Source organism: Scomber japonicus, chromosome 10 (genome assembly GCF_027409825.1).
Source record: "Scomber japonicus isolate fScoJap1 chromosome 10, fScoJap1.pri, whole genome shotgun sequence".
NCBI lineage: Eukaryota > Metazoa > Chordata > Actinopteri > Scombriformes > Scombridae > Scomber > Scomber japonicus.
This window is the reverse complement of record NC_070587.1, coordinates 9219955-9235730: the sequence shown is the minus strand read 5'-3', so window position 1 is coordinate 9235730 and position 15776 is coordinate 9219955. Positions and strand designations below refer to the sequence as shown.

Below are 15776 nucleotides of genomic sequence, written 5' to 3'. Positions count from 1 at the left end.
TTGATCTGTAAATGGCACCAACTGGGGCTGTGCCTGTGATGTTCCAGGGAGGGAGGCAATAAGCAGACACGGATATGTGTGTATGAATGTGTACTGTGTATGTTTGTGTGTACTGTACATTTGTATGAGTTTATGTAAGTGTGTATGCATCAGAGAAGCTCGTGTCACATGCTTTTAAACCACCAAACAGGGAATAAACTAAACAAAAAGCATAGCATTTGTGCTTACAAATACACGTTTTAACCATTTACTCTTGAGGAATTAAATTATAGCACTTTGATGAACTTCCTTTGAAGATATACCCTCGCGTAGTGCTCATTCCCCTCCCATCCCCCGAACAGACTTTTTAGAAACACTCCCTCCTGGACGTCATAAGAGAATTTGTGCAACAATCTGAGCTGTTTTAGCCCCGCGGCTGCACGGGCGCTGGTGCTCCATAAAAACTTCAAGCCCCATGATGCCTCAATGTTATGCATGAAGATGGAGCAGTCCAGAGAGTTGTAGTTCTTTGTAGTAAAAAGCTGTCTGTTACTCAGTGTATTGTAGCTGCATTTTAGACACAGTGCAACTACAAGGTATTCATTTCACAGTGAGATTTTTAACCAAATCTGCTGCTCTCTTCCCCAAATCAGGAATCAGGTTCCATCTTTCTCCAGTTCAGCTCCTCTACTGCCCTCCAATTAGAGGTCATCTTTGAGGTGCTGGAGGAGTATGATTGGACAGCCTTTTCTGTGGTGTCCACGCGTCACCATGGCTACCAAGATTTTCTGTCGGTGGTGGAGGGGCTGACGGACGGCTCGTTCATCGGTTGGGAGAAGAAGAGTGTGGTGATCCTGAACGTGACTGACGACCCTGGGGGGTCACGCACGCGCAGGCTGCTGAAGGAGAACGAGGCGCAGGTGAGACAGGGGGGAGGGAGGGGGAAAAGGGGGGAGGAAAGGGGAGGAAGTGCTGCAAGTACCATTGGGGGCCCCCTTTCTCACAGGTGGCTTCCCAGCTTTTTCCTTCCTTCTTCGTCTCTCCCTCTGTCCCTCCACATCTCTCTCTCCCCTCTCTCCTCTATCCCTCTGTTCTTCTCTTCCCCTCTCATCTGCTAAGGCATAAAGAGTTCAACGGTGCAACAAAAACCACGAGTCAGGTTGATTTGCTGGCTGGTTGTCATTGTACAAAGAGTTATGGCAGTGCAAAATGCTGAAGAGGTTCACCACTTAACATCCAGTTTCCCTTTGTTTCTCTTTAAGTAGCTTTAACTTTAAAAAACTCATCCTTTTCCACACTGTCTGAAAGTAATTAAACGTTGAGTTAATTAATGGCTGCAACATTTCAACAAATGGAAATATTCTAGATGTCTTATGCATTATTTTATATACTCTTCCCCATAATTCAGCTTTACATTTTTAGAAACTTAAAATCTCAATTTTTTTATGAAGTTTTGTGGGTTTGAACATGTTTGGCCAAACAGATAGAGTTTGTAATGATTGACCAACCTTCTTGTTAAAGAAGATTAATATGGCCTGTAGGGTCTCACCTCCACAGCTGTAATCTTGGCACAAAATTATTTTCAACATGTACATCACTTACAGACAGAACCACCATCTTTATTTAACTTAGATGTAACCAGCCCCCTTCTCTCACAAAACACACTATTTACTGTTGTTGCTTCACTTAGATGTTTGAGCTTCACTGTGCAATGTTCAGAGTTTGTTTTCATCTTTTTTCATTCATCTGCTGAAAGTTTCTCTTGTCTCTCCTTTCTTCTGAGTTTAAGGCATCTAGTTACGAGTAAGATTTGTGACATCACAACTAGTTTGGAGCCAGTCGTGGTCCAACATACAACTATAACTTATAACTTACACAAGTGTAAAGTAAAACTAAGTAAACTTCACCCTGCATACAGTAGTTAAAATTTTAAAAATGCTGAATATTTGCATATTAATGGGTCTGGATTTTTCAATGAGGGAGAAGGAGTAGATGTGATTGTAAGGATTTTTAATGAGGTTATTAAAGTTTTACATTGTTCAAAGAGAAGTACCTTTATATGTCATAACCAGAATGACTCGTGGTTTTGGCTTGTACCTCTGGTGTATTTTATTCCTTCATATGTACCTGCTCCTTTTCCTTCTCCGACCCCTCTGGCTTGCACAGTCTCCCTTTCCTTGCCTCTTTCAAAGTTCCTTTCCCAATTTCCTTACAGAGGCTTCTTCTATCAACTTGTTGTTTCCCTCCACAATCCTTCCTCTATATATTACCCCCCACATTCATCCTTCCTCAAACCTCCCTTTTAACCCACTGATCCACCTGTTAAATTTTTCACTCTTCTTTGTGTTCTTATGCTTACTCCACTCCCTCCTTCCCCTCTCTGCCCCCCTCCCCTCTGCTATTCTTTGCCTGGAGACAAGCTCACTCTCCTCTGCTGCTTTCCTGCACACCTCCATCTCTGTATGGCTAGTTTTTATTCCTTCAGTCCATTCGTCCATCCCTCTTGCTGCATGTCTTCCTGGCCACAGACTCGACTCTCCGTTGGCTCAGTTTAGTCTGGGTCTCAATGTCATCGCTAATGTCCCAGCATGGCAACTGCAGCTCTGCGTGTGAGCGTGTATATGTGTGTGCGTGTCCGTGTGTGACTGTAAGTGTGTGCATGTGTATTAGATTCCTTAGGCACCACTCTGCTGGTGTCACTGTTAATATAACATACTGCCCGCAGCAGGTTGCCTATATGCAGTGCTTGCTTTTTAACCCTCTTGCTTTTCACAACAACCCCCCCTTTTTTTAGCTTTTCTCTACTGCAGGGCTAATAAATGCTTGTGATTGCTTAGTGATGCTCTGTATGTTTGCATTACATGCTCTCTCCTCTCTCTCTCTTTCTCTCTGCCACATACAGTATGGTAATGTCTTCTACATTGTTGATGGCCTGTTGCAGGTCTCTGGGTCAATTTCTACTCAAATCTCTCACTGTCTATCTTTTGTTCCATTCCTTTTCCAGCTTCTGCCTTGTCAGTATTTCCTGTGCTCTCTCTCTCTCTCTCTCTCTCTCTCTCTCTCTCTCTCTCTCTCTCTCTCTCTCTCTCTGTCTCTGTCTCTGTTTCTGTTCTATGTTCCTCTCTTTCTCCATTTCCCATCTTTAGATATTGTGTGTGTCTGTTTATAACTCAGATTCTCTCCTTCCCTCCTTAATTCAGTCTCCCTTTCTGTCTGTCACCCTCTTTCTCCCTCCTCCCCTCCTTCCCCCCCTCTCTGTCACTCTCATTCCCTGCCTAATTCACTGGAGGTTTATTGGCATACAGACAGGATTGTTTTGCCAAGCCATTACAGTTCAAAATTCAATGAAGGCGCAATTCTCAAAATGTGCTTTCAGTCTGTTCTCCCGACCCCCCTCCTTCTGTGAAAGAATCATCTTACTTTTTTTTTTGTCCTTCGATTTCCCTTTGTCTCTTTTCTTCTCTCAGTCATTTTGCATATGTGTCTTTTATTTTAAACACTTTTAGTCTTTCTTTCTTGTTTGGTATATGTCAGCATTTAACCCCCCCCCCCCCCCCCCCAACATCTTTTCCTCCAGCTCAGCTCCATCTTCCTCTCGTCGATCCCTTCTTTCTCTCTCCATTTCCCCTCTAACCCCTTAAAACCCTCTTTGGACAGTTTCTAACCCCAGTCCTCCGCTCCCTCTTCACCCCTCCTTACCTCAGCACTTACAGCAGAAAGCTCGTCTACTGTCACTGCTCTGTCTTTTGGTATTGCCTTTCTCTCTCTTTAATGTTTTTTTCCCTTTTTCTCCCCAGCCTCACTCCATCATCCCACCCAGTCTTTCGCAAATATCTCTTATCTCTCCAGGCCCCGCTTTCACCAAAATATGTCATCCTTTGCTCTTCTTCGCTACATCCCTCTCTTCCTTTCCGTTCTCCGAGGAGTGACTTTTCTGTTTTTCCCATCTCTGATTACTTCCCTCCATCCGCTCATTTTGCCCCCCCTCCTCCTCCTGTTGTCTCCAGGTCTTTCCTCCAACCTGCTTTTAATAACATATGTCAGAGTTTGACCTCTTCCCCCTTGTTTTCCCTCAGGTGTGTTTGGTCTTTAACCCTGCCCCCCACCTTCTCCCTCCCCGTGCCTCTCCCTCTCTGTTTCGCCTCTCTGCCACTAACAGTTATTTCATTTTCCCTTTCTTGTTTCACTCCTGTTTTCATTATTCATAACTGTAACTTGTTTCATCAGGCCCAAGCTCATTAAGCAGTGGCCCCCATTGCCTCCTGCACCTCCTGGTTAGCAAAGATCACATGCAGCCATGCAGTCTTCCCTCTTGCTGGTGTGTCTGCTTCTCAGCCACCAATTCTCTTTCTGAATCATACGCCTGACTCCCATGAACCTTATCACATCAGCTTACAGCTATCTCTCCTCTTACCTCCCCCAGCACCCTTGTTTTTTCCTGATAGGGCCTTTTCCATTCAACATCCTCCCCTCCCGTTCAGGTGCACCTCTGCTCCAGGTCTATCTTTCTCCCCTTACTTCTCCCACCCTGTCTCTCTCCACGTCTCCCCTGTCCCTTCCTTATCTCACTAGAGTGTATGTGTGTGTGTGTCTTCCCTCGTCCCCGTTCCCTCCCTGCCTTCCTACTGTCCTCTAGGTACGTTTGCTGTACTGCTCCCAGGAAGAGGCTGAGCTGGTTTTTCGAGCTGCATGGGCCGCCGGTCAGGCCGGAGCCTCACACATGTGGTTTGCTGTGGGGCCAGCTCTCTCAGGTTTAGGCATGGAGAACCTGCCCCGGGCTTTGTTTGCTGTGCGGCCGCAGGGCTGGAGGGACGAACCTCGCCGGAGGATTGCTCGGGGTGTGTCTGTGCTGACTCATGGGGCAGTGGCGATGCGCAAGGATTACGGAACAACGGGTGGGCCAAACTTTGTCACCAACTGCGTGACGGATGCCAATCAGACCCAGAGACTGCGGGGCAGGATGAGGTGAGACAGAGATAAGGGGAAAGAGGAAAGCTCTAAAAGAGAGAATGTGAAAAGGGAAGCAAGAGAAATTTAAGGTTGGGGGGTAAGTACGAGCCAGTTGGCAGGTTACCGACAGAATATGTGAAAATAGAAGAAAAAGAAATTGAGACAGGATGAGGTGTATTCTATGAAACGAGTTGGCTTTGTGCCAGAATGAGTTGGAAGGTATGTGGGTGGAGTTGGTAGATTCAGTGTCAGAGTGCAGGCACAGAGGGGATATCTGAATTTGGAGCTGGCTATCATCCATGCAGAATAGATGTTGTTGGTGCGTGTAGTTGTGAGTTGGTGAAATTACCTCAGCATCTGTAGCAAGCAGACCATGTCTCATGTATATTAATGAGACAGCTTTAATATATTCCTCGTAGGCTGTGCAAACAGACAGCAGCACACTCTAACAGGTAGCCCAAGTGGTCCTGGTCTTGGTTCATTTTTAATGCCGGTCATTCTTGCTCCACATACACACTGCACAAGTAGTATTCTATACATAGGTTTGCCAATAAGCCAAACATGGAATTCATTAGCTTATTTGCAGTAATGTTTGGAAATACAGCACAGCACAAACAGTGTGGCAATTAAAAGGAAATTATGAATGGATTCTTCTGTCTTTGCTTATAAACTATGTCCAGGAACACAAGATAATGTTCTCATTTCCATTTTTTGCACTGCTACCTGCTGTTCACTGTCTGTAACTACAAGCTGCTGTTCCATCTGAGGCTTTCCATCACGAAAAAAAAAAAAAATCTATCAGCTTCTGTGTTTTGAAGCCAGCACGTTGACATGAGAATACAATTAGATAGTCTGTCCTGTGTGATTATCATACAAACTATAGAGCTTGCAGCCGATGCAGAGAGCAGCAGTTGTTTGACTTCAAAGATCCTGACAATTCTGTGTGTCTGATCATTTGTCTGTAGATTTGATTAACAGACAAGCTCTGACAGTCGCCACAGAGGGGCTGTGATTTAGTTTCAAGTGGGAAGAGAATGGGGCAGGCTTTCTTGCATCAAAACCAGGCTTAAGATTTCTCTCATCTCTTCATATCCTTTAAGATAACAATTAATTACTAATAATCTGTGTTTTCTGTCCCATACTTACTGTCTGCCTTCTCTTTTTACCTCCATTCATCATCACACAGGTATTTCAGCAACATCACACTCGGTGGGCGGGATTACTCCTTCAATAGTGATGGTTACCTGGCCAACCCCTTCTTGGATGTAATTTCCTGGACACCAGGACGTGGATGGGAAGATGTAAGGACACAGCGTCAGTTCTTTGTGTTGAATCATGTGGTTGTAGATTTGATTGACAGGCAAGCTCTAACTACCTCAACCTAGATGTTGTGATTTAGGTTAGCTTTAAAAAGAAAAGGGCATGCTTTTTCTTGAACCTTAATACACTTGATTGTATGTTATTTTAACTGCTATCAAATCTTGGGATTCTTGTGTAGTTGTAAAGTTGCCCTGTGTGATGAACTGGAAAGACAAAAGTGCCTGGCAATTGAACCTAGAGCAGATTTTGTGCTGATTCGAGCATTGTTCTTGAGTGTTAATCTCTCCTTTTGAGCTAGATGAGCAGATCAGTGCTGCATTGGCATCTAAAATAGAAATATAAGCCTGAAAGTGAGGATAGGGAGGTCACATGGGTTTATGTTCATGTAAAGTTCACTATGGCTGTCAGTGCCTGAGGCAGAGGAGAGAAGCTAGCTGTTGACCATTTGACCGCACTTTGTGCTCTCCTACTGTGCCTGTTCAGTTACTGCTGTTTCTCTGTATATTTGCTATATCCTGGTTTAAGCACACTCACACAATATACACACCCTCAACGTACATACACGTATAGTGCGCAAATGATTAGTCGATTGACAGAAAACTGGTCCTCAACAATTTTCATAATAGTTTAAAGGATATGCGTGTAGGGTTTAGTGGCATCTAGCGGTGAAGCTGCAGATTGCAACCAGCTGAATACTCCTCACCTCCCCGCCCTCCCTCCCTCTCCTTTTTCTGGGCTACTGTAGAAACATGGCAGTGCAACATGGTGGGCTCCATTGGGAGGAGCTGCTCCCTATGTAGATGTAAAGGGCTCATTATAAGGTAACAAAAACACAACAATTCTTATTTCCAGGAGATTATACAATAATTAAAACATACTTGTAAATATTATATTCCATTTTTGCCGTGTCGGTTCCAGTAGATGCCACTAAATTCAACACACTGCACCTTTAAAGCATCTTTAAATCATTTATTATTCCTCAAGTATTATTACTCAAATTAGAGAATTTGCTGCTTTTTAAAAATATCAGCATAAGTTGAAAATCGTTTGGTTTTGCAGTATTAGTCTGACAAAACAAATAATGTAAGGACACCACCATGAACTATGGAACATTTCGATGGATGAATTGATTGAAAAAAGATGAAATAATAGATTCACATTTCCCAGTTGGTCTTAACACAAGATATACAATGTTATGTGTTTTTTAAAGACATATTCTGTAATCATTTTCCCTCTCCTCACTGGTCATAAATACACTGTCCTTATCTTACCTACAGTAACACAATGCTTCAGCACTCTTGGTTAGCCAAATCAAGTGGTTATCTTCCAGGTTATATTCAAGTTACATTTAAAAAAATGTAAAACCTCTCTACCTTTCGGTGGAAATAGTTTCCTTGCAGAATTGCAGCAGTTTAATAGCAACACAAAGGGGGAATTTTGCACAAAATTGACCATTATTTTGGAGGATACCCACTTGATTTACGTAACTCAGCATTGAAACTTCACATGAGCTTTGGCCTAATGGTCAAATGGTCTTCCTTAGATCGTAAGGCACCATTTTTGGTTGAAATGTTGTCATGTCCGTCAGTATGAGGAGAAGAATGATTACACTGACTAGTAAGTCTGTCATCATACGTACAGTATACGTATGCAAGTATTTAGACAGGCTTGAGAAATTGTGTACCTACTCTTAAATCGATAATGAAAGTAATCACTAACTGCCGCCCTGCAGTCATACACATGTACTCATGCATTTCATTCTTCGTCATTTTGCAGAGAGACTTGTTCTGATGTTATTCTGATCAATAGTTGTTGATTTTTCCTATTCGTTGCCTGTATTCTCTGGTCTTTGTTGTAAAATGTAGATTTAAGTAGTTCTGAAGATTTCTGGGTGTTACTGCCATCTAGTTGTAGACTCACCATTGTTTTGTGCATTTGAGTGTCTTGTATACGTAACTGTATGTGTGTATACCAAACATCAGTACTCCTGGCATGTCATGAATATTCTATAAAGCTGTGGTTTGTTCAGAAATCCTTAATACGAAGCCTTGTCACCTGTTGGAGATGTTTTCCCTTTAATACGCTTGGATTTTACCCTGTCAGTGTCAGAAGAGAGAGCGATGCTCATTTTCTCAACCACACACACAAGCACCTCTACACCGCACTGTACATGTATAAAGACACGCCGCACTCTCAGAACATACACTTTGCAACCGCACATAATCACAAACACCACACAAATACCGATGCACCCATGTGAGCTCACACACACACATGCACACAACAGCATAAATAGACATAGTGGTTGTTTTCAGTCTCCTGCTGGTTTTAACAGCCCACCAGAGTCCAGTCTCAGTGTGTTGTAACATGCTGACTCCTGCCATATCCCTCAAATCCCTTTCAATTAGAAGCTCCTGCGCTGGTCCTTCCACTCTGTGCAAACCCAGGGTACGAAACCCACCCACATACACACATATGCACACACACGCATGCTTAAAGCTTTCACACAGACATCCACATGTCACAAATGAGGGCGCATACTGTATGCTTGCACACATATGCTTACACCCTCCTTGCATAAACCCTATTGCACACGCACACACACAAAATGAGGATAAGACGCCTGTATCTGCCTATTATGCACATCCACGCTGTTGGCTCTCCTTGAATATTTAATGTTCTCTTTACAATGACTGCACCATTACCTAGGCCCGGGAGCACCCAGCTTAGCTTACTGAGACACTGCAGACTAGTACTGAAGGTTGTCTAGCGGTAGCATGGTTGGTTTCTGCTATTGAGACAGCACACAGAGATAGATGTTTCAGGATATTATCAGAAGTTAATGAACGTTAATTAACGCCACTCACTGCTGCTAAAAGATAATATTTTAGTAAGGAGGTTCTCAGTTCTTAAACTTTTGCTCCAAACCAACTTTCTCTGCCTTCAAATGTTCAAGCATTATGAAAAATTCTGAAGTGGTATCATTTTTGCTTGTTCTTTTTCTTATTTTTATATGTACGTTTTTCTGGGTTTTGTCTAATAGAGAGTAGAAAGCCCTATCTGTTTCCTGTCCATGTTCCCTGAGAGTGTTTTGATTGAATGTCTGTTGCAGAGCTGCGGTCGAAGTGCAGTCGAAATACTGTCATTGTAGCCACCTCTTCCTCCTCTTACTGCCAGACCTTGCATTATACAGACAGGCTGCATGAAGCTGCTAAACTTTACTCTACTGCCCTGCTTAACACTCAAATTCTTATGTCCATTTTTTTCTTTTTTGTGTGTGTGTATGTGTGTGTATGTGTTTGCCATATATCCTTGTGTATATTTGTATGTGTTTGCATAGGTATACTGTATGTTTGTGCGTGTTGCCTCAGTCACACTTGTCATGACATGACGTGACTTTTATCAGGTGATCATGCCAAGATGTGTCAAGTGATGCTGCAAAAGGAAGATTCATAAAAGCCTGAATCTTCTTGGGTGTGGTTCTGTCTTGTGCTGCTTTCAAAAGTCTGAATATCCCATGCACCAGTATCCAGCATATCCAGAGTGCATATAAAGAATGCAAAGTGAAAGGGGAAGCAATGATACAGCCTGAGGGATGCTTGACAGACATTTTCAGGTCAACAGTGGACACAGAACAATGTGGTCTTGCAGCATCATTCACAAACAGATTTTAAAAATCACACTGACATGACATCTGAGGCCATGGTCTACCCTATGTACAGGTGATTTTCCATTGTTTAAATGCCCTTGAAAATGCATTTAGACCAGAGCTTATGACATAAAAATTCATCAATCAAACCAAGCCAAATTGAAGGCATGGGGAATTCTGCTTGCAACAGAGCCACCTTTGTCACCAAAGCTCCCACAGTACAGATGAATCTGATTTATGTGTTGCACTCTGAAGCGCCGCCGCCATTACTGCGGTGGCAGAGTGGAACTGAACACATTTACACTGACAGTGAAAGTACAGATGTTAGGGTTGATCATGGTCGGCAGTCGCTCCCCCCCAACAGAAGAAAGTAGTCTGTGTTAAGGTAGAAGTTATTCAGTCCTAAAAGAGTACTGATATAGCATTGCTCTCTTATTACATTGTCGGACTCACAATGGACAGTTTTTTAAAAAGGATCAAAATTGATGCAGCAGAACTAGAGAGAGAGAGAGATATTGTCTTTTTTACGATGAATTCCTCTTCCTTTTCAAAGCCTGGAGCCTACATTACCCAGAATGAAACTCTGTTGCCTCAAGTGTTGTCACTTGACATCACTTGAGGCAATTGAGCTACCTCCGAAGTCACAAAAGATTAATGTGTAAAATTGGTTGAAACTCTCCTTTAAAACACAAGTCTAAAATTGGTTAAGGCTTTGGGCAAAAATAACATTAACATTCTGTTTGACCTACACAGTCATGATGTGAAAGTATTTGGAGTAGTTAATTAAAGGATAAGTTCACAGTTATTCAAATCTGTCAGAAAACAATTATAGTCCTGTGCTCTCATGCACACTGATCCCTTCCTGATCCAGTCCCCATTTCCAAGTGTATGAGGGGGCCCCTGACTATTGCTTTAAAACAGATTTGAAACATTTTTAACTGATCCTTTTAACTCAGCAGGAATGACTTGCTGCTGGATTTATACATGAACAAGTGTAAAAGTGGAATTTCGACCAGGAAACATAGTAACCAGCTCAGCAGGTTGGCGGTTCACCCACGGTTCATATATTTATACAGCATCTTTATTGGTCCCTGGTTAGTCCTTTACTCAGAATGTGATTGAGGATTTAACTGAGATTAACAAAAATACATTTCCCAAGGTTGAAGTTTACTGTTGGTGCAGCTGATAACAGCAAAGCCCCAAAAGTAAGTCAAACTGCCTGCTAAAATTGGATTCATTTTTATTGAAAATTTCGAGTTTTGTAGATTATGACCTGTTTTTTAATGACACTTGGTGACAACATTTTCAATATAACAGGCTCTACAGATACACAGTAGTGCTAAAAAAAGTGTGATGTTTTATCTGCATTTCTGTGAAATACTGGGGTTAACAAGGTAGAGGTTCCACCTCAGTAACAGAGACTTGTTTATTTCTGTCTACAACCTGTATACATCTGTAGCTCATTGTGTGTGCACTCATGAATTTGCTTTCATCCAACTCAGAGCTTTAATATGAAAATGTTTGTTTGTTTAGTGTCTGATTTGACACTAAATGACTAGTGCAACATATCTGGATGACCACTGTAGCATCATCAATCAGTGTAGCCTTTGCACATGCATAAATGTGTCAGGTAATTGCTCCCATCCCACACAACAATGAATATTTAGGGCTCAGTGTTCTAAAATAGAGCAAGTGCCCTGCAGTAAATACTATGCTCATGCAGCTTATAATATTCAGTTTTTATTGAGACTGTCAGAAAGATATTCTTTCATTTGTGATCTTAGTTTTTTGGCGTTGCTGCATTGTATTGTGCTTTATTGTACAGGTTATTTTTCACCATCTATTATGCAAGGTAGGATAAAATGATGCAATCTAATACCATGATTATTGCGGGGTATTTGTGTGGGACTGCACTGTACTATGATTTATAAGTCATCATGTACTGTATGTGATTGAGCAAGGTTATAGTATTGTTATTATTATAAAACAGGGCCCAGTATGTTCAGACAAATATAGGATATTTGCTTTTGTTCAATACTGTGGTAGAGATTGCCACGTCTTGTTTATCATCAGTGTACAAACAAAGGTAGTATCTATTAAAACAAATGCTGCCTGTGATAGAAATATGGGCCTGTGTGAGCGCCACCCTCTGTCTAATTTTTCTCTCGCCTGTCTCCCCAGGTAGGCTGGTGGGAGAATGGCGTACTGAGGCTGCGGTACCCAGCCTGGTCTCGCTACGGGCCATTCCTTAAACCACCTGATGATGCCCAGCACCTGCGCGTTGTCACACTGGAGGAAAGGCCATTTGTTATTGTTGAGCTGGCAGACCCTGCATCTGGGACTTGCATCCGTGACTCAGTGCCCTGCAGACGACCCCTTAATGCCAGGTTTGAATCATTTGGGGTGAAAGGCAAATAAGGTTTATGTGTTTTATTATGGTTGTGATGTTATGTTATTTTCATTCGAAACTTTAGTCGATGGTGAAGGGGGAGAAAAAAGAGCAGCTATTTTGATAGTTGATAATTATTTTGAAACTAAAAAGCCAGTCTTTCCAGGTTCTCCTATGTAAGGATTAACTGATTTTCTTTTTATTCACATGTATGACAGTTAATTAAATATCCTTGGGTTTCAGACTTCGGGTCGGACAAAACAAGACATTTGGAGATGTCATCTTGGCCTCTGAGACATTAGGAGATTTTTTCACTGATCGGAGATTTTTTCACTGATCTCCAACATCTTATAAACAAAGCAATTGATTGATAAATCTAGGAGATAATTAGCACAAAATGATTGTTGGCTGCAGCCCTAGAAACCTCTCTAGTTCTGCTTTATGAATGGAGTTCCTAAGCCATCATGATGCCTTCCAATTGAGGTGACATCAATCATTTATCAAAACTGTAGTCTCTTCACTCCCTGACCATAATCAATAACAGACTGCTCTCCAGAGGATCAGTGGAATGACTCAGGGGTCTGGAATCAGATATGACCACAGTGACGCTTTATGGTTCATCAGCTTCTGAAGGGATGACAGCACCTATCCTACACTGGTCGATCAGACCTGTCAGAAAGGGCTCGGTTACAATACTCTTTCTATGTGACCATTTCAAATTGTCTTGCTTCCTTTCCTTTCCTTTCCTTTCCTTTCCTATTTCTTCTTCTTTTCTTTTTTTCCCCTTTTTCTTTCTTTCCTATTTCGCCTTTTTTCTTTTCTTTCCTGTCTTGAAGCAGACCATTACATGCCGCTGACACTTTCATGCCTTTACTGACTTTTTCTTTTGTGACCTCTTCACAGCGCCATCCATGAGGGTGTAGCTCCCATGAAGCAATGTTGCAAGGGCTTCTGCATTGACATCCTCAAGAGATTGGCTAAGATTGTCGGCTTCACCTATGACCTTTACTTAGTGACCAATGGGAAACACGGGAAGAAAATTGATGGGGTTTGGAACGGCATGATTGGAGAGGCAAGTCTTTGGTTATATATATGGGGGGTGGTGGGGGTTGTTCTGCCTGTCTGCCCTTGTGAGCAATGTGTTCTCAATGTCGGTCCTGTGTCACTGGTGTATTTGTGAGAGATATGTGTGTGCTTTTCTTATTTGTGCCTCTGCATATTTTGTGTTGCCTTTTCCATCGACAAGCCGTATAGTAGTATTTCTCAGCTTGTGCTCCTTCCTCCTGGGTGACCAGTTAAACGCTATGTGTCACATCAATCGCTGTGAGAGTTATGGTCACTTAACCACTTGCCAGCAATCAGACAGCTGTCATTTATTACAAACATGTACATGCGCACAGGCACAAACACTGAGATAGATGGGAGAAAAAATGCACGCTTACACAAATCGGATGGACAAGCATGATGCGGTGAACACATGCTTCTGCAAAAACATCCCTAAAGTATGTTGATCTGCAGAGACACTTCCTTGTACACACAGAAGCACAAAGACACACACACACACACACACACACACACACACACACACATATTGTCAGAGACCCCCTGGCTAGTTGGGATTAATCCTTGATATTATTTTGGCAATACTCACTGTGGTTCATGATCCCCCATCAAGAAAGACACAATTATACTGGCAGAGAAATAAAAACAGGCACACAGAAATAGACAAGCATGCATACATATTCACACACACTGAGATCGATATGGGGGCTGCTGTTTCATTGAAGCTCCCCGCTGTTTCTATCTTTGTCCCAGAGGGAACTTGCCAAACGCCAGTTGTCACGGGTTTCAAAACAATTCCACTGTGTTCTCCTGCTCCATCAGTTATTATTTGAGCCCGGGCCAGAGCTGTCCATCGAATCTATTTTCACATGCAAAAGGCCAAGTGAATTTTGTTTTCTCATACTAATGTCTGTCTTTTGATCAGATGTTCCAAAGCCTGCCATTCTTTGATCAGGTAATCCAGAGACTTGGCAAAGTTGAGGGGAGGGTGCTTTGCTTTCCGCTTCGCTTCATTTTTCTGCTGATTTGCTCTGAAGAGCGGATGTGCCATGTCTAATGTAGATTAACATTTTACTTGTACAATCAGCAGACACAGCAGTTTTCAGGTTTCTCTAGATTGGGGGTAGGGGGGAGACAGGCCCCAGCTCATTTTGTATAGAGCAGTTACATTAAAAACAAAATCTGAACTGAAAAAAGAAACATTTTCATTGAAACACTTTCATAGAAAAAAGCTGTATTGGAAATGAAAAATGTTGCACTGAAAAAATGTTTTGGTCAACTAAAATTGTTCATGATCTTTAACTAATTGATTAGTTGCCGGTGGTGGGGTGGGGGGGTGGTGGACGTTGGATGCTTTTTATTAGTAAGCCGAGAAAAGCAACTTAAAATTCCACAACGTCATCACAATGTTAAGTCTATGGGTGGGAGCTAGAAACTTTTTTGGCATATGCAGCAGGATTCTTACAGGATTGAATGGGTGCCATTTTTGATCTAGAATGTAGCTCTTAATACATCCATGTTTCTAACCTACCATCCACCGCAAAGCTTCTGGATGCCTGCCCTTTGACCTTTAGCTTCCATGAGTTCAGCTGGAACTCCTAGAGCGCAAGCAGCTAAGCTAACCCTTTTTCTCTGCGTATTTATATATTTTATCACATAGGACTTCTCTTGGTTAAAGCTTTAATTAGCTTAATAACAGTATGGTAGTTTGGCAGAGTTCCTCATGAACAAGCACTAACATTGGCTAATTTGTGTTAGTTAGCTAACCTATGGTTAATAGCAATGGTGGTAAGTGTCTCACACGGTGATGTCTTTTTTACCCCTTGAAGTTAGAGGCCAGTGTTATTGCAGCAGGATCAAAATGCTGATATAATTAATTAAATATTCTGTGTGTTGCTGTTCCCCTCCCCTTCCAAGAATGCAGGAGAACCTATGGTGGCCACAACACTCCCGCTATGTAGATATAAAAGCCTCACTATCAGGCAAGGAGAACACGATGACTCTTATTGTCATTGGATTTTTCACTAATTAAAACGTACTTCTGAATATTATATTTCAAGTCTGCCAGTTTGTTCCATTAGATGCCACTAAATCTTATACACTGGTCCTTTAAGTCCCGTTCAGTCTACATGATAGAAACAAGGCTGATGCACTCGATGTGTTTCATGAAAAATGTGGCTGTAAATGAATTGTAGTGGTTTCATGGAGATGTCAGTGAACTATCGAATTGTCCTAAACACATACAACTATATACTGTAGGCAAATCTAAACTATCCCACCACAGTAGGTATAGAAGCGGTGAGGGTTTTGCCTATTCAACTAAACAGCAAAATTAATGTAACCATTTTTTTCTCAGTATCATATAACTGATGTATTCATTACCTGTACAATTATACTGTCACAGCGTACAGTCAGTGAGGATTAGGC

General features: G+C 42.1%; 1 protein-coding gene across 1 annotated transcript in view; it reads left to right on the top strand.

The window, feature by feature from the left end:
- Positions 1–15776, top strand: part of LOC128366278 (glutamate receptor ionotropic, NMDA 2D) — a 34548-nt gene that overhangs the window by 2594 nt on the left and 16178 nt on the right. The window contains exons 4-8 of the mRNA XM_053326962.1: positions 633–899; positions 4616–4944; positions 6116–6230; positions 12080–12285; positions 13191–13359. Coding sequence (XP_053182937.1) covers positions 633–899; positions 4616–4944; positions 6116–6230; positions 12080–12285; positions 13191–13359 — 1086 coding nt within the window. The remainder of the gene's footprint in view (positions 1–632; positions 900–4615; positions 4945–6115; positions 6231–12079; positions 12286–13190; positions 13360–15776) is intronic.